Below are 26473 nucleotides of genomic sequence, written 5' to 3'. Positions count from 1 at the left end.
ATATTTCTATTGGGTATCATACAAGTGATACAAGTGGTACCAAATTAAATTTTTATACCAATAGTACAAATGGTATGAGAGCAAGTGGTACAAGTGGTGCGTAGTACAAATGGTATGAGAGCAAGTGGTACAAGTGGTGCGTGTAGATCTGAAGGGGTTAGTCCCTCTTGTGAGTAGGTCCTTATAAACATTGATGTAATCAAAGCTGGGGCTTCTGATTTACATCATAATAAAAATAAGCTTTGTGTTTTTCTCTAGGATTCGTTTCCAAGTAAAATCACTATGTACATTTGTCATGTGAATAAGGTCTTGCTATTTGCCAATTTTATTAGATTGAATGATTTGTTAAAGGAGTGTGCAATTTGTAAAATATTGATTCATGCCCCCACCTCCCTTGGTATATCCTAATTCCCAATAATTTTCTAGTATTCTCGTTCTTAGATCCATTCACAATGATCAAGCTTTGGACTTGCTAGAAATAGAACCAAATCCAATTTGTGGTTCAAAATGAACAAATTGTATTCCTCATTCATTGTTGCTTCCAAGTTGGGATTTCTTTTATCCTCTTCATAAAATTGAGGATCAAAAGATAATATGACATAATAATACAAGGGCATGCATGGTTCCGTTGCTATAAGTGCATGTTGAATTTCTTCCACTTAATATATTTTGGAAAGATAATCTAACAAATTACTGTGATTCACCCGTTATATGTCAATGGTGGTGGTGAATTTGAATCTTCTACTACTTGCTCAATAGGTTTGGAATTTTTATTTCAAGTGTAAGAAGAATCATAATCTTGAATACTGGCATATGGAAGTGGTGGAGGTTATGGAGCAGGTTCCTATGGAGTTGCATGTAGAGGATCTTCTTCAAACTTTATAGTTTTTTGTGGACATATCTAACAACCTACCTCGTTTGAATCCTTCTGAATATCCAACGAACATGCACTCCTTACTCTGTGGCTCTAAATAGTTTCACCTATCCAATGATATTTAATCCCATTCTCATGATCCAAGGATATGGAGATGGGTGACTTCCGATCTCTTAGTGCAACATGACTCACAAGGAGTTTTGTGTTTCGTGGATTCATGTGGTACTTTGTTCTAGATGTAAGAAACATAGTTGATTATTTTAGACCATAACTTTGAAGGTAATGAGTTTGCATCCATCATGCAGTTGGTAATTTCTTTTAGTCTCCTATTCTTCCTTTATACCACATCATATTGATTGTATGACACTATGTGTTGTAACTAGATAACTCCATCTGAACAAAGCCTTTCCATGCCTTTGTTCACATACTCCCCCCTATTCTCTATGTGCAACATTTTGATTCCTTTCCTATTTTTTCTACATGTGGTTTAATGTCCTGGAAAAGTTCAAAGACCTCTAACTTGGATTTAATAAAATAGACCCAAATTTAACGTTACTAGTTGTCTATGAACGTAAGAGACTACCTCACCTTTTATCATAGATGGTTTAGGAAAATATCTAGTGATATCATTTTGCATGAGATTAAGGGTTGATGATGGCCTTCTTGCATTTCCTTTCTTCAAATATCCTCTAGATGTTTTCCCATAATATAGCCATGGAAAAATCCTTCAAAAGATTGAATGTTGGGAATCCTTGTAACCATTCCTTCTCTATTAATTTGTTGTAGGTACTTGTAGTTCAAGTGTCGAAAAATTGCATGTCCCAATGGACTCTCTTTGTTTGCATTTGTTACTAACATAATCTAAGAAGATTCGGAAGCAAAATGAAAAGGAATAAAACCTTGCGGAAAGGTCTACTTTACCTAGAATAACTATAGAGCCATTTGTCATCTTACAAATGCTAGCAGTCTCAGGTGTAAATTCTACTGGCTTTCCTCTACAAAAATTCATTGTCTGGTAGACTCATAGTATGAGTATGGATTAAATAGGTCATCAAAGAAACCATTATCCCTATCTACTCTTCTTTTTCCACGTACTTTGATAAGGGTATTATCTCCCATAAGTATGGGAGGACCAGAAATGTTTCCATGGTCAAAAAGGAATCTCTTAAGGTATCCATATGGTGTGCTTCCACACTGTGAATAATTTAAGAATAATTGATCTAAACTTAAACATGAACACAAAAACTTACACATATAATCATAAACAGAGAGATGCAATAGAAAAAACCTTCATTTCATTAATAGAAGAATACTCAACTATGCTTATAAACATAATGGAAATAAGATAGTGTTGGCTATGTGGGGCTTGACCTAGGTTCAGATGTGATTTTAGCCAAGCAAATCCCTGTACCACTAGCCCTTCTGCAACAGTCTATGGAACGCGGACTGAGGTCTCACTCGAAGCAGTATGGGAGGGTGCTAGAACAAAGTTTCGGCACCGTGGGGATGTCTGGTAGGTGGCGATAGGGATGCAATCAAACCTCCATGCTTATTGGACACGAGCATGTTGCTTCCTGTGTTATTACCTTCATGCAGCTCTAGCCGCAGCACGACCCGTGTTAGTTACGCAAGTCTTCCTTAATTAAGTTCTAATTGCTAATTAATTAGAATTTTGTCATACATAAGCATTCATACCAGCGTTTATCAAGTGTAGACATATAAATAACTAGATAACAATAATGCATAACATCAAAATATAGATCCATGTACAGATGGAATGTACTTTGAATCAAGCTTATCTTTATTAATAATATTTTTCATGTTCAATTCAATTACAGACCCAACTACGCCCTATGCACTTAGCTATAGGGGTCTGCGCACTGAGCTGCAAACTCTACTAGGCCTCTGTGAACTGAGCTGCAGAGCCTCTTCCTACTGCTGCGACCCAATACGCTTCAACTTCCCTTCATTCTATAACCATGCCTTCGCATCTATATATTAGTTGCTTGCCAAAAAACTATATTTACACTTAGAGCTTCTCTCTATTTATAAAATCCCATGGTCCGCGGACCATGGGTAGGTCGACACAACTTTACATTATTTTACAATTCTTAGGACGGACAACCGTATGACTCATCCTAGACTTTTGCACTCCGCGCCCACACTTTACGGAGTCTTATATTATAATTGACCAAAACTCAGGCTTTAAGCCCCAAAACCTACTGTGGGGGATCCCATGCCCAACAGGGCCCCAACACAATCATCGTGACTCATCCCTAGTCACTCTGTTGGTGCATCAATCTTTCCGTGAAGTCCATCCAGCAGGTCTCGCACAACATGTGTGTCCATGGTAGACTATTCTGCTATCTGTTGTACTTGTTTCACATGTATCTCTAAACCTTTGTGAGTAGGGTCACATTCCTATCTAACCGCATAGAGTTCCTGCATTTGTTCTAGCATGTCTTCAATGGTAGCTGTAATTGTAAAAGCTTCATCAATCCATGGTTGGATGCATGCTTTAAGCAGGGCTTCTTTTTGTTGCCCGACGTCTAATTGGTCCTTCAGTGCCCTTGCCTACAGTAGTTTGGCGAGTCGTTGAGTAAGGACAACCGTCTGCATGGTCTAGCGGATACTGTCATACTCTTGTTGCAACTCACTCACCTCCGTCTCTAGGCGTTGTAGTTTTGGATCTTCCTGCAGTTATGTAAGCATGGTTAGTGCTTGATCCAACATACCGGTGCAATCCTGTGTCGCCTGGCCAATTTGATCCAACCCCGTCTAGATAGCATAGGCATGTTGCTCTCTGACTTTTGGGGGCGTGGAGGGTTGTGCCTTCAATCGCAGCTCGACGATCTGTAGGTTCAGCTCCAACTAAACCTTCGTCATTTCCTCCCTGGCCTTGTGGACTCTGGTCACCAATCTATGGTCCCGCTCTGCTGCTAGTAGCTCTGTAGGCACGACCAACTTTGGGACGCTCCTACACGCATCCTCTACAATGTGCTCCCGTCTAGGAGCCTGTGCAATCAACTCATCACACTGGAGGCTGAGCTAATCCATGTTTAGTTTCTGCTCATTCAAGACCTGGATCGTGCGGCCTTCCCTAGAGCAGAGCTTTGTCATGACCCCATCCTATAACTAGTACAAGGTTTCATACGGCAGGGCTACCAAGTTTAAGCCGACGCCTTTCATGCTACTCATCGCATCCCGGTCAACCTCGCTTGCTGCTGCTAGGGCACCATCAGGCGAAACGAAAGGGTTGTCCATATAGGCGCGCAACGTCTGTCCGACTTCTATGATTCCTGCTATGACGTACAAAGCCATTGTACCTATTTGGGAGGGCTATACATGTAAGCCTTATAGCTGCATGCTGAGCGCCCCCAACACAGTGTTCTGATCCATCCTCAGTTCCTTGAGTGCATCCTTTGTGAACTCACGAGTCGTTTCGCCGATGTCAAACAGATCACCTTCTGTGAGCATGATTAGGTCAAAAGACGTCTTTGGCACCTTTACCTTCTTCCTAGGAGTTGTTTTCTTAGGGCCGCGTGGCCGCTTGAGTTGGGTTGATGCTGAACCGGGGTCTGTGCACTCTTATGTCTTGTCCACTTCCCTGGTTTGTTTCCCTGTGGACATCTCCCAGCCCTCCTTGGGGTCTTTTGTGGGCGTTGTTGTGATTTCTGCCATCTGCGCTACTGCTGCTACATCGGTTGTCTTCCACTGTGCGGCTACTTCTTGTTCGTAGTGCCTCTTTTCAGCTAGTTGTGTGATGCATAGCTTGGTGTCCTTCTTTCTTTGCTGGGATGTGGCCTTCTCCATTTCTACCAAGTCCAAGGTATGCCACTCCAGAGGCCATGACTCCATTATTGCGAAGATCGCATCATCTATTGTTATGAACGGAAGCTTCACCCATTTTTGTGCTAGATCCTTGCATGCCCAAATATACAGGTTATGCATATCTACTTTGAACTCTGTCGAGCTCTGCAAGCTGTTATAAACTGTATGGAACAGGAACGGCCTTCGATTGATCCACATTCAGATGCTCGTCTCCATGAACACCCAGAACACCTTCGTCTTGCGAATTCTCTTCGCATCTTCGTAGCCCAGAGCAAGGTGTACCTCACGGCTTCAGGAAAATCATCCTCAATATTGGGAAACTGGCTATCCTTGGGTAGTTCCCCTACAACCAACAAGATGGATAAGAGAAACCATGCATAGTGGAAGGTCTTACCCTACTCCTAGGCCTCCTTGCAGTTTGTCAGAAACTCCTCGTAGAGGAACTGCACCTAGTTGAACTGTACCCCCTCTATGCACTGCTCTTCCAACGCAATCACATACATTAGTACTTCGTCGGTGCGACATTTCCTCATCAACTTGTCGGCTAGCGGTTGGGTGGCTATGCACACCCCTTTGCCCTTAATTCTTGCTATTGCGTACCCCCTCTTTTTCTTCTCTAGTTTATACTTCACCTTCATGGCTTCTGCGAGGGCCAAGTCACTACTTTTTCCCGCTATGGTCGCGGTGTGTGTCCTTTGAAGGGAAGTTAAGAAATTATGTGAATTAGGTTGGCCATGATGGGAATAGGTTCCTCCAGCCAAATATACCCGTCATGCATTAGGAACGAAAACTGCCTGATGACGAAAATGTTGATTGGTGTGTGGTGGTAGTGGGGTATCCATCGTAGATGGAGTAAACCAACCTTCTGCACATCGTGCAACCATTTCTGCTTCATTAACCTCTCTGTGGCCAGGTGTGGGAACTTCTCGCTACCCATGAGGTCCTAGTCCTCGAAATTCATGGTAGGTATTCGTCCCAAAGGTAGACCTTCAAACGTTATACTTTTAGGGAGGAGTAGGGTCTAGAGCGCACTCCTTGTGGCCTCCAGGCCTTTCAGTATCTTGGCTTTCCCTTTCCATGGGGGGACATATGTAGGTAACTTTGCTTCGAAAGGCATTGGTGAGACATGATTTGCCTCATTGTCTTGCACCTAAATTTGAGCAATTAGAGCTTGCAAGTCTTTCTCCTCCTCATCTGATTCAATAGTGATGGATTTTCCCTTTTCTACCATTGAGAATTTTCCAAACCGTGGTTTTCTTGGGGATACAAGGACTCGACCCATAATCTTCTTATCTTTCTATGGTCGTGGCGTTCGTGGTGATTTTGGAACGTCTAGTGAAACTGCTGCCTCTCTAGGCTCCTCATGGGCCATATGGGGCTCCACGATATCTTCGACGAATCGCACTCTTGTTCTAGCAGCGGTCATCGTGTCTATAGTCAAAGGTGGTAAGAGTACGCGATGCTTATTCTTTGTAACTGGTCAATTCTCACACAACCAAGTGTTGCCTCAAGGCTAGCCCTGGGGATTTTATAGCATCTTTTGAATTTTAATTTGACCATTCCCCCCACTTTTGAGTCATTAATGCCTTCTTGGCGGCAGATCATCCAAAATCTAGCTCTTAATTCGTATCTTAATTTCCCGCCGCCTGCTCCTTTTTGCCTTAAATTGGATATATTTCATGAATAGTGACACCAATGGTCACCTTCCAGCCTACCCGAGCGGCAGCACAGCCCCCTATGCGCAGGCACAGCCCCTGTGACATATTGATTCTGCGCACAACCGCCTTATCGTGCAACTCCCATACAAACTCTTTTATAGTCTTGTACTTTCTTTCAACTGCTTGGATTATTGAGACTATGCTCCCTATGGATAGTCAGGTGGTCACACCACATATGCGAGGCTTCAATTCACCTTCCAGCCTAGTCCGTGGGGACTCCTCAATTACCCTCATGACAGTCAATGTCGTGCATTCTTCCTTATGCGGTCTGCTCCCCTCGTTACTTTGTCTGGTAAGGTGCAGTCATAGTCATGGTAGCAGAGACACAAATTATCAGCAAAAATCTTCTAATGCAGTAGTATGGCTGGCCATACCTTGTCCTGTCATTCTTAGTTTATTGACGCGGCATGCTTACATGATTTGGATTTCTAATTTGTTGATTTATATGTCCATTAACATTCTTTTCTACCTTAGTCGTACTCGATCTTCTTCGAGTTAGCAAAGCTTAAGTTTCCCTCGTCGAATGGCTTTCTGAATCTGCATATGTTCGTCCTCGCGCGGTTGTATAATTCCTTCATCCTGGTCCTCATGTACTGTCCCAACTGTGGGAGCTACTGCGTGAGGATTCCTTTCTTCCAAAACTATGGTCTCGACACTGCTTGTCACACGGAACGAGTCGATCTTGCGGACAAGATAGACCTTCCTAGAATCTAACGATATCTACTGACAAGCAAGCCAATCAAAAACTATCTTTCTCTAAATATGCATTTATAAACAAAGGCAAACAAGTTTTTAGGCCTACCTTAGGTCCAATGCAAGTTATGCGCACATCTTCCGTATATGCCCAGTTTCCGTATATGCACACATCTTCCGTATATGCCCAGTTTCCGTATATGCACACATCTTCCGTATATGCCCAGTTTCCGTATATGCACACATCTTCCGTATATGCCCAGTTTCCGTATATGCGCACATCTTCCGTATATGAACACATCTTCCGTATATGGCCAATTTCCATATATGCACACATCTTCCCTATATGCGCACATCTTCCGTATATGCCCAGTTTCCGTATATGCACACATCTTCCGTATATGCCCAGTTTCCGTATATGCACACATCTTCCGTATATGCACAGTTTTCGTATATGCGCACATCTTCCGTATATGCCCAGTTTCCATATATGCACACATCTTCCGTATATGCACAATATGCGCACATCTTCCGTATATGCCCAGTTTCTATATATGCACACATCTTCCGTATATGCACAATATGCGCACATCTTCCGTATATGCCCAGTTTCCGTATATGCGCACATTTTCCGTATATGCCCAGTTTCCGTATATGCGCACATCTTCCGTATATGCCCAGGCCCAGTTTCCGTATATGCGCACATCTTCCGTATATGCCCAGTTTCCGTATATGCACACATCTTCCGTATATGCCCAGTTTCTGTATATGCGCACATCTTCCGTATATGCCCAGTTTCCGTATATGCGCACATCTTCCGTATATGCACACATCTTCCGTATATGCCCAGTTTCTGTATATGCGCACATCTTCCGTATATGCCCAGTTTCCGTATATGCCCACATCTTTCGTATATGCACACATCTTCCGTATATGCCCAGTTTCCGTATATGCGCACATCTTCCGTAGATGCCCAGTTTCCGTATATGCACACATCTTCCGTATATGCACACATCTTCCGTATATGCCCAGTTTCCGTATATGCGCACATCTTCCATATATGCGCACATCTTCCGTATATGCCCAGTTTCCGTATATGCCCACATCTTCCGTATATGCGCACATCTTCCGTATATGCCCAGTTTCCGTATATGCGCACATCTTCCGTATATGCCCAGTTTCCGTATACGCCCACATCTTCCGTATATGCCCAGTTTCCGTATATGCACACATATTCCGTATATGCGCACATCTTCCGTATATGCCCAGTTTCCGTATATGCGCACATCTTCCGTATATGCCCAGTTTCCGTATATGCGCACATCTTCCGTATATGCCTAGTTTCCGTATATGCACACATCTTCCGTATATGCACACATCTTTCGTATATGCCCAGTTTCCGTATATGCGCACATCTTCCGTATATGGCCAGTTTCCGTATATGCACACATCTTCCGTATATGCCCAGTTTCCGTATATGCGCACATCTTCCGTATATGCCCAGTTTCCGTATATGCACACATCTTCCGTATATGCCCAGTTTCCGTATATGCAAACATCTTCCGTATATGCCCAGTTTCCGTATATGCACACATCTTCCGTATATGCCCAGTTTCCGTATATGCACACATCTTCTGTATATGCCCAGTTTCCGTATATGCACACATCTTCCGTATATGCCCTGTTTCCGTATATGCACACATTTTCTGTATATGCACACATCTTCCGTATATGCCTAGTTTCCGTATATGCGCACATCTTCTGTATATGCCCAGTTTCCGTATATGCGCACATCTTCCGTATATGCCCAGTTTCCGTATATGCACACATCTTCCGTATATGCCCAGTTTCCGTATATGCGCACATCTTCCGTATATGCACACATCTTCCATATATGCCCAGTTTCCGTATATGCGCACATCTTCCGTATATGCCCAGTTTCCGTATATGCGCACATCTTCCGTATATGCCCAGTTTCCGTATATGCACACATCTTCCATATATGCCCAGTTTCCGTATATGTGCACATCTTCCGTATATGCCCAGTTTCCGTATATGCCCACATCTTCCGTATATGTCCAGTTTCCGTATATGCACACATCTTCTGTATATGCGCATATCTTCCGTATATGCCCAATTTTCGTATATGCGCACATCTTCCGTATATGCCCAGTTTCCGTGTATGCGCACATCTTCCGTATATGCCCAATTTCCGTATATGCACACATCTTCCGTATATGCACACATCTTCCGTATATGCCCAGTTTCCGTATATGCACACATCTTCTGTATATGCACACATCTTCCGTAGGGCCCAACCAAGGTGCTCAAGGCCCCTTCTATTCTTATTCTTGATGCATTAGTTTAGTCATCCATTTTCGAAAAACCTATCTTTGAAAATATTTGAAGTGTTAGTGAATAGCGTTGCTTCCAAGTTTATTTATGCAACTTTATTTCATGAATTTAGTAATAATTTATTTCATTCAATAATACTATTTTCAGTCAAAATTTCAATTTATCCGTTATGTTGATAATATTGTTTTCTAGAATTAGTTAGTTTATCAATCCACTTATGTATTTTGATTTAAGCTTAGATAGTAGCTCTTGATTTAGAAAAAGATATTGTATATAGTCAGTACTCTTGTTGTGCAGTTATCTTACTTAGATTATTATCTCCTTACATAATATTATACATTTCTACAATATATTAGTGCATGAATTTCTATCACGGCAAGATAGAAGAAACTTCAAATTTTCATATTTATTGCATGGACTAATCCATTAGAGGTACCTGGGCTTGGGAAAGACTAGTTCACCCTTATCTGACCCTCCTTCACCTTATCCATCTCTTAAATTTCGTCTAGAATGCATGATAATGCTCTCGGGTATATCTCTTGTTGCAACACACGGACTCCTGTAACAACCCACAAATTACATCACAAAACCATACTTGCACAGAAATAATTTTCATCCTTCCATGTCACATTACAGTGCACACTAGACCTTGTGGATGGAATTTCGAAGTTCAGAGATCCCCTAGGATCCTTAACCTAGTGGCTTTATCAAAACTGCTTTCTTTTCTACAAATTAGGGTTTACTATAGTAAACTTAATCCTATTTAAAATTTGTTGAAATTATTTTCTTTCCCTTCTTGCAATTAGATAAGATTTACTTCTTGCTCTATTCCTTTCTACAACTTTTGAATATTTCTTGTCGCACAAATAACAAAAGTTGTCTTTGTACTACCTTGCAGAATAAACCACTTGGACAAATTCGGAGATATCCAAAAGGCAAACCCTTCAACCATGAGTAAAAATGGGCTCAGAAAAGGGGTAAAGGAAGAAGAAATTTTAGAGGCAGGGGTGGCAGACAGTTTCAAAGAGAAAAGTCTGATCTTCATTGCATACGTTTTAATAGAGATGGATATGATGCATCGACATGTAAGTTTCTTTAGGACAAAATTGAGCAGGAAATAAATGAGGCCAAAGGTAAAACCCTTGACGATGAGACAGGTATATACTTGTTTCTATGGCAAACTTGATGGATGGCACATTGCAGATATGATGGAGGTTGCTTCATAGACCTGGATTTGGCACATCTTCCGTATATGCGCACATCTTCCGTATATGCCCAGTTTTCGTATATGCGCACATCTTCCGTATATGCCCAATTTCCGTATATGCGCACATCTTCCGTATATGCCCAGTTTCCGTATATGCGCACATCTTCCGTATATGCCCAGTTTCCGTATATGCACACATCTTCCGTATATGCGCACATCTTCAGTATATGCCCAGTTTCCGTATATGCGCACATCTTCTGTATATGCACAGTTTCCGTATATGAGCACATCTTCCGTATATGCCCAGTTTCCGTATATGCACACAACTTCCGTATATGCCCAGTTTCCGTATATGCGCACATCTTCCGTATATGCCCAGTTTCCGTATATGCGCACATCTTCCGTATATGCACAGTTTCCGTATATGCGCACATCTTCCGTATATGCCCAGTTTCCGTATATGCGCACATCTTCCGTATATGCACCGTTTCCGTATATGCGCACATCTTCCGTATATGCACAGTTTCTGTATATGCACACATCTTCCATATATGCACAGTTTCCGTATATGCACACATCTTCCGTATATGCCCAGTTTCCGTATATGCGCACATCTTCCGTATATGGCCAGTTTCCGTATATGCACACATCTTCCGTATATGCCCAGTTTCCGTACACATCTTCCGTATATGCCCAGTTTCAGTATATGCGCACATCTTCCGTATATGCCCAGTTTCCATATATGCACACGTCTTCCGTATATGCCGAGTTTCCGTATATGCGCACATCTTCCGTATATGCTCAGTTTCCGTATATGCGCACATCTTCCGTATATGCCCAGTTTCTGTATATGCGCACATCTTCCGTATATGCACACATCTTCCGTATATGCACACATCTTTCGTATATGCCCAGTTTCCGTATATGCGCACATCTTCCGTATATGCACACATCTTCCGTATATGCGCACATCTTCTGTATATGCCCAGTTTCCGTATATGCACACATCTTCCGTATATGCGCACATCTTCCGTATATGCCTAGTTTCCGTATATGCGCACATCTTCCATATATGCCCAGTTTCCGTATATGCCCAGTTTCCGTATATGCCCACATCTTACGTATATGCCCAGTTTCCGTATATGCACACATCTTCCGTATATGCGCACATCTTCCGTATATGCCCAGTTTCCGTATATGCGCACATCTTCCGTATATGCCCAGTTTCCGTATATGCGCACATCTTCCGTATATGCACACATCTTCCGTATATGCGCACATCTTCCGTATATGCCCAGTTTCCGTATATGCGCACATCTTCCGTATATGGCCAGTTTCCGTATATGCGCACATCTTTCGTATATGCCTAGTTTCCGTATATGCGCACATGTTTCGTATATGCCCAGTTTCTGTATATGCACACATCTTCCGTATATGCGCACATCTTCCGTATATGCCCAGTTTCCGTATATGCGCACATCTTCCGTATATGCCCAGTTTCCGTATATAGGCACATCTTTCGTATATGCCCAGTTTCTGTATATGCCCACATCTTCCGTATATGCCCAGTTTTTGTATATGCACACATCTTCCGTATATGCGCACATCTTCCGTATATGCCCAGTTTCCGTATATGCGCACATCTTCCGTATATGCCCAGTTTCCGTATATGCGCACATCTTCCGTATATGCCCAGTTTCCGTATATGCGCACATCTTCCGTATATGCACACATCTTCCGTATATGCCCAGTTTCCGTATATGCGCACATCTTTCGTATATGCCCAGTTTCCGTATATGCGCACATCTTCCGTATATGCCCAGTTTCCGTATATGCACACATCTTCCGTATATGCCCAGTTTCCGTATATGCCCAGTTTCCGTATATGCGCACATCTTCCGTATATGCCCAGTTTCTGTATATGCGCACATCTTCCGTATATGCCCAGTTTCCGTATATGCACACATCTTCCATATATGCGCACATCTTCCGTATATGCCCAGTTTCCGTATATGCGCACATCTTCCGTATATGCCCAGTTTCCATATATGCGCACATCTTCCGTATATGCCCAGTTTCCGTATATGCGCACATCTTCTGTATATGCCCAGTTTCCGTATATGCCCACATCTTCCGTATATGCCCAGTTTCCGTATATGCACACATCTTCCGTATATGCCCAGTTTCTGTATATGCGCACATCTTCCGTATATGCCCTGTTTCCGTATATGCGCACATCTTCCGTATATGCCCAGTTTCCGTATATGCACACATCTTCCGTATATGCACACATCTTCCATAGGGCCCAACCAAGGTGCTCAAGGCCCCTTCTATTCTTATTCTATTCTTATTCCGCTGCCGCCACTGTCACCTAACAGGGCACCTGCAGAATTCTTGCCCATCCCTGCCTGCAAAATCGAAAAAGGGCAACTTTGCAAAGACCAAACCCAAACGTTGGACCCCTTGTCCTCCACCGCCAGCAGTGAGTTCTGATTCCTCAAGCTCGGAAGATGAGGAGAGCGATGCAGAACCAGACCAGGTGCCTCAAACGATGGATCCGTTCACTGATACTCCTGCGCACACCACTGTCACAGCATCGGTCCAAACATATTGATATCCAGTATCATCACCTTCGAGATTGTGTGCAGAGGAGAATCATGTTGCTGGAGTACATTCCTGTAGAGGAGCAAGATGTAGATATTTTGGCAAAGGCATTGTGAAGATGTAAATTCGCATTTCACAGAGGAAGGATCAGGGTAGTAGATAATCCATTTCTTGTTGACAGGGAGTGTTAAAAATGACATTGCATCTTGTTGGTGCCATGTGGAAGATCTTCCGAGGAGGTGAAGAGTATTCCTAGGAGCATAATTGACAGTGACGTGATTGGGTTCCATTGATCTTATTGGAGGGCAGTGTGTTGGCTACCCAAAGTAGCCCTAGAGCAACATACAAGAAGGACACTGTTTGATGCGTGATTGGGTGTGAGTAGCTCTTTGATGGACGAAAGAGGCTACTAGAAGGCATATTGGAGCTCAAGAGTTAGGCCTACCCAGAGAACAGATTTATGAGCCTATGTTCTTGCAGCAGAATGACATGCACCATTGTTATGTGGCAGCCCTCCTGGAGTCTCAATGTGTAGTGGCCTTGATGGACTAAGGCACTACTAGTGAGCAGTACAGAAGCAAAGGACCGATAAGAAAAGATACGACATCGAAGCTATAGTAAAGTTTGTCATTAAATATCTTGTATACCATAGACTGTTGTATTATTCAGATTTGGTTTAATATAACGAAGATTGGTGATTGTACAATTTTCTTAAAAAAGGTGTGTATATTTGTGCATATGTGATTTACTACTTTATATTTCCACTATGCAAAGTAGTTTATGGTTGAGATTCTTGGTTTGGTAATGTTACTGATTTTAAGACTCTAACCTAGACCCAAGGTTGTGAAAAATCAACAGATAGTAAGAGCATAATCCTTTACATTTTATGTTCATAATTAAACATAAACTAGTAGAGTTTCTAGCTTTATCCAATGTGTCAACAATTATTGAGGCCTCAACACTCCCCCAAATCTGTTAGCTTAGTGTCCCTCCTAAAAAAATTCAACTTAAATCCTTTGATCACTTTGTCCATTATTGTGCTCTCTTGGATATTAATCACTGATTGTTTGTTCGTTAAATGCATGGTTCTTATATGATTACATATTATTTTAGTCCACTTCATATTGTAGTCATAATTGAGTATTGTAATAGTCTTGTTGATTTTGTTTGCATATGCAAGTGGTCATTGTTGCATTTGTCACATATATATGTATTTTATGTGCCTCTTCGTTCTTTGATTAATCCTAACCCATGAAATTCCTATATGTTATCCCCTGGGTTGCTTTCATCATCTACAAGTTGTAAGCATATTATAAATTGTTTTTAAGAAAGAATTGGTGCTCCTACCAAGTACTTAGTACAAAGTACTCCAAATGTCAATGATTTTTGTAAGATAACATCTCTCAGTTGTCGATGGATAACCCAAGTTGTAATTGACATATTAAAATCCCATATAACATAGATGTTAGAAGAATTGATAGAACTAAATTTGGGTAAAGCAATGATAAGAATAGTGCATGACCTTTAATTAAATGTTTTTGTGCATACTTGTGGTATAGACCAAGTGAGTTTTTCACCTATTTCAAATAAACCCACTACATGTTTTATGAAATTACAAGTCCAATACAATTGACAAGATTTAAATTCAAAATCTAGAAATACAAAAATGTTCACCAAAGATTTCCCATCAAATGAACCTTACCCATCAAAATAATGATAAAAATATTTTGAATAAAATTATATAATCTTTTTTTTGGTAGGTAAGCACCCACGGGGGATTTGAACCAGTGACCTATCACAAGGAGTGCCTTAACAGTGCACCCATTCACTATCAATCCAAAGCCCCATGGGCTGAATAAAATTATATAATCACTCATTGAAAATCTCCATTTTTTTTACATTGCAAAAAATTAACATCTTAATTAAACATTTACAAATTTTCTAAAATTATGCTAAAAAGCCATTGCCATGCATCACCGGGAAGAAAAAATTATAAGACAAATAGTGTATCGTTACCTCTGTATATATATGTGATTTACTTGTACAAAAACAAAATCCATGCTATACATCTACACAACAGTACAAAATTCTTGTGGGATACACCATTGAGAAAAAAAGAAAATAACATGGTAGAAAATGGTAATTTAGTTGAAGCAAATAATGTACGTTTTCAAAGACGCTTTGGTGAATAGAGCATATGTGACAAAATATAAAAGTGAGGGACATAAAACAAGGTAGCAGATAATGTGTATTGAATAAGACAAAGGTAGTGGATAATGTGTATGGAAGTAATGTGTACCACCTAAACTTATCTCGAAACACCTAATATTGGCCCTCTTTAGGTTAGGTGTAAATGTACATGATGTAGGAAATTTTAATTTATAAACATTTTTTTAGGAGTGTCTTCCGATCATCTTATTAAAGATAAGGACAAAAGTTTGCAAATACAAGGTAAGAGTCTAGAAGGTGGAAGGCCAATAGTGAGCAGAAAATTTAATAAACAAAGTCATTGTATTAAAAAAATGGGCCCTAAGAAATTCCAAGTACCATTGAAATGGGCCCTAAGAAATCCCATGTACTATTGTTGGAATTTTAATGAGGAGATACCATTTTTCCCAAACCATTTTTAAAGAGATTTAATTTTTCTTTGCAAATGTTGTGAATTATTCTATTATTTTTACTCAATATTGGAGTTATAAAACAATGTATTTTGTATTGTAGGCTATTCTTATATTTAGTTGTTGCATTTTTATTTATGTTCTCTCAAAATGCTTGTCTTAATCTTGTATGAGTATAGGAGTGTAGATGCTTGTTTTAAAATTGGAATATTATGAGTTTGTAGTCATTTACTCATATCCTAGTCTTTATTCGCAGTGAACTATTTTTTGGGTTATTGATAGTGGCATGTGTGGTTCTATGTTTGGTTTTGTTATTCTTAATTCTATCTAAACACATGCATTTGCATCTTAGTTTAATTACATTAAGCTTGGAAATCATCACCATTTGATCTAGCCACAATCAATGAAATTGAAAAATAGTAATCACTACAAGGCCAAAAATCAAATGAGTTCCCTACTCTAAATATTGTGAAATCTAAGTGGAAATTCTCACGAAAGGCAACCCCTATTATTGATTGAAATTATTCCTAAACCCATCAACAAGATGACCTTGTGAGACATCCAAACATTGTAAGTTTTTAAAACAAGAATCATGAAAGGCAAGGTATCCAAATGCTAAGGCATGCCAAAGCACAAATGGTAATTTCTACATTGCGTCATCATCAACACCAATGGAGGGAGACTATACATGAGCTTTTTTCTTTGTGTTTTCCTTCCTCTTTATTTCATCGCCTATCTTTTCTTCCAAAGATGAGTATATTGCAGGTATAATTTATGTAATCCATCATCAATGCCTATGGCATATATACGAACATTGATATTCATCACTTTTATTAACACCATTACGTTAACCTCAACATTTTTTTCAAAGGTCCAGCATGTTCCAAATTTTACAACTACCTCTATTTTTCTAGTAAGTTAGAGCTTCAACAAAGGGAATAAGACCTAGATAAGACAGGATAAAAGCTAACAATAAGACTAAAAACAAAATAAGAACCTAATAACTAAATAAATTAAGAATAAATAAACCAACAACCTAGAGAGATCAATGAAAGTTGTAAGAAGCAAATCTAGGATACCTTTTTTTCACTAGGTAGAGCCTAGGCCAACAAAATGATGCTAGTCTCTGTTGAACCTTGACAAATGTAACCCCACAATTGTCTCCCACCCTTAACCCCTCCACATGAGATTTGAACGTTAAGACTATTGGGACTAAACTCCACACAAACCAACTACTCTACACTTCATAGTACTTATAATCTTTACATAAAAATTATCATAATAATATACTTAAACTATTTTTATAATATAAATCTAATGATCTTATATTTATTTGAGAGCTTTCATTAATATATAGTTTAATGTATTTTTCATATATATAAAAACAACCCAAAAATAATATTTAAATATATGTATATATTAATTTTTTTCTAATATGTATATTTTTTTTGGTTTAAACTTTTTTATTTTTATTTTGCTTAAGATGATTAGACTATTACAACCATCATGAATGTTGAAATGAGATGATATAACAATTACTCAATCCTCTATAAACATCGCAGGTTGCATGCCTTTCTTTTCTTGTGTAAACCTAACGCAATTCAACATACACTACATCTCTTTTCTTTATTGTGTAAATATAATGCAATTCATCAGTGTGAACGAAAGCTTCACCTAATATCTTTATACACTATTCTTATGAAGCCTTCTTCAATACCATAGTCTTGTACATCCATGCACCCAATCCAGTTTCCACATTAACTTCCACACCAAAATAATCATGGAATTTGCCTTCAATCATAGACAATTGCCCCAAAAGTTTATAACGTCCATCACAAAGATAGTGAAGCATGCATAATTTTACTCACAAACCTACTTCGGTCATCAAGGTCACGAGAATAATGAATATGTCATTCATGTTAATCCAAGCTAACTCCAAGATCAAACTAGAGCCCCTCAAGGTTAGACACCCAACGTTTAATAAAATTAAAAACATAATATTGATTTAGTTTTAATTTGTTTAATTACTTAATTTTTTTAATTTTAATTTATGGTTAATTAATTTAATTTTTATTTATTTAAGTGATTTTAATTTTAATAATTTACCAAAAAAAATCTAATAAATTGAATTCATATAAATCTTTTTTACAATTTTAATTTAAACAATAATTTACAAATTTTATTGTTAATTGGATTTAACTGAGATAATCCTGAAAAATGTTTTTCTTCTGTTTAATTAGATTTAACCTTCTTATTTAAGAGTTTTTAAAAGACCGAAAATTGTCCCTCATTCATACATGTAACTGTTGGCTTAATTTTTTCTTATCTTTTATCTTGGTCAAGTTTCATCAATTCTTTTTCTTTGGAAAAATTAAATAGTTTCATTAATTGTTTTCTTTGACAGTGTCTATGAAGTCACAATATATGTTAACAAAAATATTTCAAAGAAATAAATACTACAATTTCACTAAAGTTTAGCCTTTTTTTATTTGTTGCAATTAAGCTTACGATTTTAGTCAAAATTGTATTTTTTATTATTTAAAATATGTTTTTGAGTGCATAAATAAATTCAGCACTATGAAAGACATCTAAAACATTAAAATTCTACCTATTATATAACTAAAACTTATGATTCTGAAATATCTATACCAGATTTCTAGCAAAATTGAATCCAAAAAGAAAAAAAAAAATACCAAAACAAAAAATACCAAAACATCTATCAATTAAAATATACTGAAATTACATCACATCAGTAAATTTTGATTACACTCCACAAAATTTTCAAAATAAATATTTTGACCTCTTCCATTTGCTATAATCTGTTTCTTTGACCCATTAAGTCTATCTTAACTGGCTGGGGGTTTTGATGATAAACTCCTTCCAAATTAAAGTCTCATTATAATATGATGTTCTATTATATGATGTTATTATATGATGTTCTATTGGAGCCCCCTTATACTGATTATTTTGACTATATTGACTATATAATTCTTCCCTGATTCTTGAATATCAAAAAAGCTGGGGAGACAACATTATGATAAAGATGATATCTTTATCCCGGGGCGGATTTCTATCTTTGGAGATTCTCTTATATTGATCCAATAGATTCTATAGATTCTAAGCACAACCTAGGGGTCCTCTCTCTGCAATTAGATGTATCATATCAAAGATTTAAAGGCTGCTCTCTAAAATCTTGAAGCAGAAGCCCTCTCTAAATAGGCCCTGTCTCTTTCCCCTGGATTTATGTCTTTTGAATACATTGTTGATGGTTTGATCTGTGGACAGGGATATTTTGAGATTTCTTGGTAGGTTATCTTGTAGTTTTTTTGCGAGTTTCCTTTCTCTCTCTTCCTTCCCTAATCCAACTCCCGTCTAAGTAGAATGGAGATGATGAAATCAAAAGGTAATCAGCTCTCTCAAAGTGGCATTATCAGAAACAACTCTTTGGTCTGTTTCGTTTATTTTTAGTTGTGTTCTGGTGTTTAATTCTGCCAGGTTTTTTCTGTGCTGATGTTCTATTGGATTGGCAGCTGCTCTGCTCCCTTCTCTTGCATGGTTCTCTGTTTTGAATTTTGAAAAAGATTTTGGTCTTCCTGACACACTCCGGGGTAGATTTGATGATTGTAAAATATATTTGATGAATGTAAACTATCCAAACATATGTAAAACTTTCCTCATTTATAATAAAAATAGCTCTGTTTTTTTCATCTGAACAAAAAAATCTTAAATATCAAAAAGAGTGATATCTACCGTGAAATGATATTAAAATAAAAATAAAAAAACCTGCCATTTTGCTTGCATCTTTAACGACCATTACTAGTTTATGATTTAAGAACATGTAAAAGCAAGCACCACGGAGTATCAAGTTAAAGCCAAAAAAGAGCAAAGCAGGTCACATAGATTATTTCAGTGATCAAGATCATATTAGTGACAAAAGAAACTCCCATTTTGTAGACGTTTTATAGAGAAAATTTCGTAGTATCCACTTTCAAATAATTTCTTCCCATTGTGATTGAAAACCCAAAACCAACATTGGCATCGATAGTGACATTGTTATCGATCACAAATAAGGCATGCCTGAAGGGTAGAACCGTGAACATGGTCAGCCCATCTACTAACACACTACTTTTCACTACCAACAGACATGATGGAAGAAGAAATTTGTTAAACTCGCATTTCTGAAACAAAACTTTGGCAAGCTATTTCAACTGACATAATACATAGGATTGGGAAGCTTGAAAGAGCGCGATGCCTGGTAGGGTCCGATCAGATCGTTCCACTGATCACCCACACTTCCCCATAAACGATAGCCTTTCTTCACCAGTTCTCCCCTCTTCTTGGGCTTGTACACACCCGCCGAGGTGCCCTGATCGCTCTTCCCCCTTGCAATTCAGACATTCCATATATATTAATCCCCTGTTCACTCTCATTAGGATTCTATCAATAAATAGCAAATGAGATTAATGTATGGGGGTTATACCTCAATATCAGACCCGCCCAGCCCTTGTAACCGGCCTGGAACAGATTATGGACCGTTCCATTCCGCAGAGATTCGTCTCGGCCAGTTAGAAGGAAGATTTTGAAACCCCGAGCTAACAAACTGTTATAAAGCAGCAGAGACGACGGCAGCGCAGGTGCTTTCATCTTTAATACCCAAGCTTTAAATGTCTTCGAATCGAAACCGTTGCCCCTGTTAAAACAAAACAATAAAATCATCATCATCCAAATTCTTGCACACTTATATATAAAAGCGAGAAGAACAGACTGTATGTGGAATAATACATACCCAAAATCCTGGTGTTGGAAATAAGGGATATTGGATAGAAGAGTTTCATCAATATCGAAAACCCACGCATCCATCCCATCTCCTGCAAGTTTCAGCGTTTTGACATAATCCAGAATGGTTAACGCTACTACTTTGGAATCCTCCCAATACTGCCCTTCTGCCAACATATATTTCCTCACGTAGCCGACGCATTTTAATGGCGTGATATTCCAATCTTTAAGGTTGCCGCTCTCCACGCTCAATCTCCAGGCCGGGCACCAGGAAGAAGAACGGCCGCATAGCTTATTATGGGGAACATGGTGGCCGATGCTAACATGACTCAAGTTCTTGTTTCGGCGGGTTTCCAAATTCAAATGAGTGTACGGTCTGGTGGTGGCATTCAAGGCGGAGGCAACCGACTGACCGACGTGTGCTTGCACGCCAGAGTGGAGGGCAAAGGGGAGGCGGGCAGGGTCGTCGATGGGCAGGAGCACGGCAGACGGCAGAGTCGCCGGAGCTGCGTGCCCTCTAATCGCCGGAGACGGATGCATGCTATGATGCATGGTCGAACATGGAGGATGTCTGCCGCTGTCAGAGGGTGTACCTCCATAGCATTAACTTTGCTATGGAGGTGGAAATAGGAACTGCCCATTCCACGCCTTTCAGAAATACGGTAGGTAAACGCGGTTTTCAAAAATTCCATATTTGATGAGGAGGCCTAGGGTTTTGAATTTGAGTGGGGAGGTTTTGATGATTATACTATCTGTTTATGATAAAAATGACGAGTATTCAATGACTTAGGGATGAGTCTTCAATGACTTGGTAAAAAAATAAAAAAAACAAGATGCGTAAATTCGAATCTTTTACAATTATTAAATTATTTCGAATATTTTTTACCAAGTCTATTGTGAAGTAAATGTGCCTTAGTCTTTATAAGTTACTGAGCAAAATTATATTTTAAATTTTAAATTTTATTTATTTATTTTGAGCACTTTGTATTATGTTTTATTTCTTTGAAAAGAAATCAAATGAGTAATACAAATTGAGAGTCTTGATATCTTTAAAAGTTTGTCTAATTAAACATCTTATAAATAAAAATTTATAAAAATACAATAGTTATGTTAGATGTTAGATGTTGACATATATTAATATGAAAAAACCAAAATATAGTTAATACTGTAAGCAAAAAAAACCAGTGAGTTATAATATCTATTGGGTAATATGAAAAAACCAAAATATAGTTAATACTGTAAGCAAAAAAAACCAGTGAGTTATAATATCTATTGGGTAGAATAGTTAATCATACAAATTGGTCATTACTCTCATTGTCCAAAAACAGATGTTGAGTTGATCATTTCGCAGCAATAGTCAATATAAAACGCATACTTTCAATATTTCCCTTAGATTTGATAGAATTTCTCTTGTATTTACTTATACTGCCTGCAATATTGAACTGATATTTGGTTAGAATAGTCAATATAAAGTACATACTTTCAATATTTCTCTTGATTTGATAGAATTTCTCTTCTATTTCCTTATACTGCGTACAATATTGAAATGACTTTTAACCTTATTGGCTTCATGCGATGATGAATAAAGTAACTGTGCATGAGTCAAATATAATACAAACCAAAAACCCTTTTAATGTGCACTGACATTATATCAAAAAGAGAAATGTCCACCCCTCACCACCCACCGCTTATTTTTGATGAATCTATTTATTATTTTACAATTTTACAATTTAATATTAATATTTTCCAATTTGAACAAGTCTTCTAATTTTCTAATTTTTTAACTCACGTAAAACTTATAAAATGAAAAGATAATCATAAAAAATGAAAGTTGACCCCTGAAAAAAAACCATGATAAATTGTCAAGTTAGGTTGAACTTTGTCAGGCCTGAAAATATACGAGCAGCTCCATTTATCAAAAGCTTTGCAAAGGCCCAGCATTAATATAGGAGCAGCATCGAAGAGCGTTGAGCTCGCGATGGCAACGAAGATAAAACTACTAATGAGAAGCATGCTGGTTACCTTCAGTCTATGTACGTGTCTGCGCCTTTCAGTCGATCAACTATTTCTGAATGGGTACGGTTGTGGGAATACTCAGTATACAAATGGTAGCCTCTTCCAGCATCATCTTAACCAGGTTTTGGAATCATTGGTGCTCAACATTTCTACTAGTGGTTTCAATACCTCTAGTGTTGAGGGGCAAAACAGCAATGATTCTGTTTATGGGCTTCTCCAGTGCAGGGGAGATTTAAATACCTCTCTCCGCCAACAGTGCGCAACCACGATAAAAACAATGCTTCTTGAGAAATGTCAAAACAATACTTCTGGATTCATTCAACTGGACGACTGCTTCTTACATTATGACGATCATTATTTTTACAATTATAGTGAGGGTATCCAGCCTTATGCTTCTAAATGCAACGCGCAGACCGTTACCCCGCCTGAAACGTTCGATTCTGATGTTTTAAACGTGCTCTCAAATATTAGCGAAACAGCCGTACGGAATCCCAACCATTTTGCTGCACATGAATTCCAATCGTATGCTTCGCCTTCTTGGAAAATCCTTGGCTTAGCCCAGTGTTGGAGAGATCTGTCCCAAGCGAGCTGCCAGTCTTGCTTATCTGCTCTCTCAAATATAACATTTGATCAGTCAAACGGATGCCCATACGGGTCATTTGGAGCAGATTTCTATGGTATGGGCTGCGAGCTACGTTACGAGATTTATTCCTTTCTATTGTCTCTGCCTCCATCATCCGGTATGTTCCTTCACATAGAGTTTACATTTTACAATGATGGAGCACTAGTTTTGTACATTTTGGTGAAATTAAAGATGAGGCCCAGCTTAATGCTAACACTTCGTGTGCAAATTGGTAGAGGGCACTAATGCTCCTATCCCCTTGCCACCAGTTCCATCATCAGGTATCATCCTTCACATAAGAATAAACTGTTTTTGTACATTTTGGTGAAATTATACATGCCCAATTTAATGCTGAGGCTTCCTGTGCAAATTGGCAGAGAGCCGTCATGCTCCTTTCCCCTCGCCACCGGCTGCATCATCTGGTATCATCCTTCACATATTTTACAATGATAAGATAAACTGTTTTTGTATATTTTGGTTAAATTAAACATGACCGATTTAATGGTGAGGCTTCGTGTGCAAATTGGCAGAGGGAAATCATGCTCCTATCCCCTCGCCACCGGCTCCATCATCCGGTATCATCCTTCACATATTTTACAATCATAAGAATAAAGTTATTAACTATTTTGTACATTTTGGTGAAATTTAACATGGCCAATTTAATGCTGAGGCTGTGTGAAAATTGGCAGGAGGCAAAAAACGTAATGTGCTTGAGATAACTCTGGGCGCACTGGCTGTTTCGGTTGGGTTAATTGACGCTATAGGCCTATTTCGTTTTCGCCGAAAATGTTGGGAACGGATTTCTCGAATCAGAGGTTCCAAAATTGCTCAATAGTTCAGTGTGCACCTTATTAGCTTCTATGTGGTGAACTCTTCGCCTATTTCATTATGTAATTGCTTTCGCAGGTGAAGAAGGAGAATGTAACTTGTTGCCTCCTATCGCGAATCTTGAACTGATTTTCAAATACGATACTCTAAGGCAGGCTACCTCTGATTTTAAAGCAGAAAACAAACTTGGTGAAGGAGGGTTTGGATCTGTGTTCAAGGTAAGGGCCTAAAATCATTGCCTTCCATTGAATTACATACTAGTAGGTTATAATGGAGAACAAAAAATAATTTTGAATTTCATTGATCTTTAGGGGGTTCTACCTGACGGTAGAGAGGTTGCAATTAGACGGTTGAATATAGGTTCAAGGCAAGGAGACAACGAATTTCTGAATGAAGCAAATCAGATAACTCGTGTTCAACACAGGAATCTAGTGAGATTGCTTGGTTGCTCTGTTCAAAGATCAGAAAGACTGCTAGTTTACAAATACCTCCACAACAGTAGTCTCGACAAGATTATATACGGTTTGTTCTCGCTTGCTCTTTAACTGTTTAATCTCTGATTCTATCCTGTAACTGTTCAAGTTTGTGCACGTAGCTTCTTGAATCTTTTACTGTGCTGCAATAATTGTAGATACAACAAAAAGCCATTTACTTAACTGGACAGCCAGGTATGGAATCATAGTTGGAACTACGCGTGGGCTTGCGTATCTTCACGAGGAGTTTGAGGTTCGAATCATCCACAGAGATATCAAAGCAAGCAATATCTTACTAGACAATAAATACCGACCCAAAATAGCAGACTTTGGCTTAGCCAGACTATTTGCAGAAGATGAGAGCCATGTTAGCACCAGGGTTGCAGGAACTGTGTAAGAAGTCTCTCTACAGTTCAATCTCTTGATGTCCCAAACTCTATTTAATAAATTACGGGATATTAATCAATTACAATAGAGAAATGATCATATAATTTTTAGAGGGTTAAGAGATGAAGATTTGATTGTGCAGTGGTTACATTGCGCCTAAGTACGCCTTACACGGACAGTTGACCAAGAAAGCAGATGTATTCAGCTTTGGAGTGCTTCTACTCGAGATTATCAGCAGAAGAAAGAAGTACTACAGTGTCTCTCAAGACATGGAGTTTCTCATTGAAGTTGTAGGGCACATGTGGACCTCATCTTTAAAGTAGAAATTTTTTTAAAACTATGATTCCATGTTAACTAATGTTTTATGGTTTTGTGGATATTGGTCAATTAGCAGACATGGAGACTGTATACCGTAGAGAAAGCATTGGAAGTTATGGATCCGACATTGGAGGGCAGTTACTCGTGCGAAGAAGGAATTAGAGTGATTAAAATTGGTCTTCTGTGCACTCAAGCAGGCGCAATGTTGAGGCCTTCGATGTCCCATGTGGTGATGATGCTGACAAGTGAGCAACAACAAATTACTTCACCCACAAGGCCGCGTTTCGTAGATGAGCAGAGTGTACTGGAAGGTGCTACATTTACTCCTATTCAAGACCTTAACATCACGTCAAGCAACGCTCAGTCGTTGGAAGTAGCGACTTATTCTAGGACACCTTTTAATGTCGACTCTGCAGGTGGTAATCTTTCAATAAGCATTATGCAGGCAAGGTGAAAATCAGGCGGTGCCTTGCTATCATATTTATCACCATTGATTATGATAAAGCGTGATAAAGCGGTATTTACCCTTCTCATGCTATGGTTTTGAGACAATTAAGCATCAAAAGTCACTCTACTTGGTTTCATGGATTATGATGAGTCAGAGCGTTTGATGATGTAGATTCATTATTGGATATTACATTTGAGCCTGTATAATTAGTAAATTCATTTATAATTTGTAAATTATTAATTAAAATATAATTTGTGAATTATCTGTTGAATAGTAAGGTAAATTTCAAGATTTTTTATTTATTTTAAAATAATTCAAAATTTTAAAATATTGGCAAATGCTTTTGAGCTATTTTGTAAATTTTTTTACTAAGTTATATAAAATATAAGTTAAAACAATATTGAATTAGTAGTTTTAAGTTAAAACAATATTGAATTCATTTATAAAATATTAGACAATAATTTTAGCTATTTTTATATTCTTTTATGTATTGAGATTTTTCATGCCATGTCACTTGGAAGTGTGGATTTAATAGGACTTTCTATAATTTGAGATAATAGTTATATAATTTGAGAAAGGTTGTGATATTTTCCACATCTTATCTATAATGTTTTTGGATCTATTTTAAGAGATTATTCACTTTTGATAGGTTTCACTCATAATTTATAGAAAATTTTGATTTAGAATAACCTTGTTTCTATATTA

General features: G+C 38.6%; 2 protein-coding genes across 2 annotated transcripts; one reads left to right on the top strand and one right to left on the bottom strand.

The window, feature by feature from the left end:
* Positions 1 to 19824: 19824 nt before the first annotated feature.
* Positions 19825 to 21228, bottom strand: LOC149217560 (acid phosphatase 1-like). Its single transcript, XM_089390281.1, has 3 exons — positions 20687 to 21228; positions 20381 to 20590; positions 19825 to 20282 (listed from the first exon to the last, which is right to left on the bottom strand). Exons 1-3 carry the CDS (start codon positions 21226 to 21228, stop codon positions 20105 to 20107), a joined length of 930 nt encoding a protein of 309 aa, XP_089246407.1. The 3' UTR covers positions 19825 to 20104.
* Positions 21229 to 21236: 8 nt separating this feature from the next.
* Positions 21237 to 25774, top strand: LOC149217559 (cysteine-rich receptor-like protein kinase 2). Its single transcript, XM_089390280.1, has 8 exons — positions 21237 to 21338; positions 22583 to 23432; positions 24004 to 24129; positions 24221 to 24360; positions 24454 to 24664; positions 24774 to 25008; positions 25145 to 25292; positions 25397 to 25774. Exons 1-8 carry the CDS (start codon positions 21237 to 21239, stop codon positions 25772 to 25774), a joined length of 2190 nt encoding a protein of 729 aa, XP_089246406.1.
* The last annotated feature ends 699 nt before the right edge of the window (positions 25775 to 26473 follow it).

Source organism: Pinus tabuliformis, chromosome 1_1, assembly GCF_031772625.1.
Source record: "Pinus tabuliformis cultivar Carrire ecotype Pingquan chromosome 1_1, CPIR1, whole genome shotgun sequence".
Taxonomy (NCBI): Eukaryota; Viridiplantae; Streptophyta; class Pinopsida; order Pinales; family Pinaceae; genus Pinus; species Pinus tabuliformis.
Note: the sequence above shows the minus strand (reverse complement) of the source record. Positions and strands in the feature narration are given on the sequence as shown.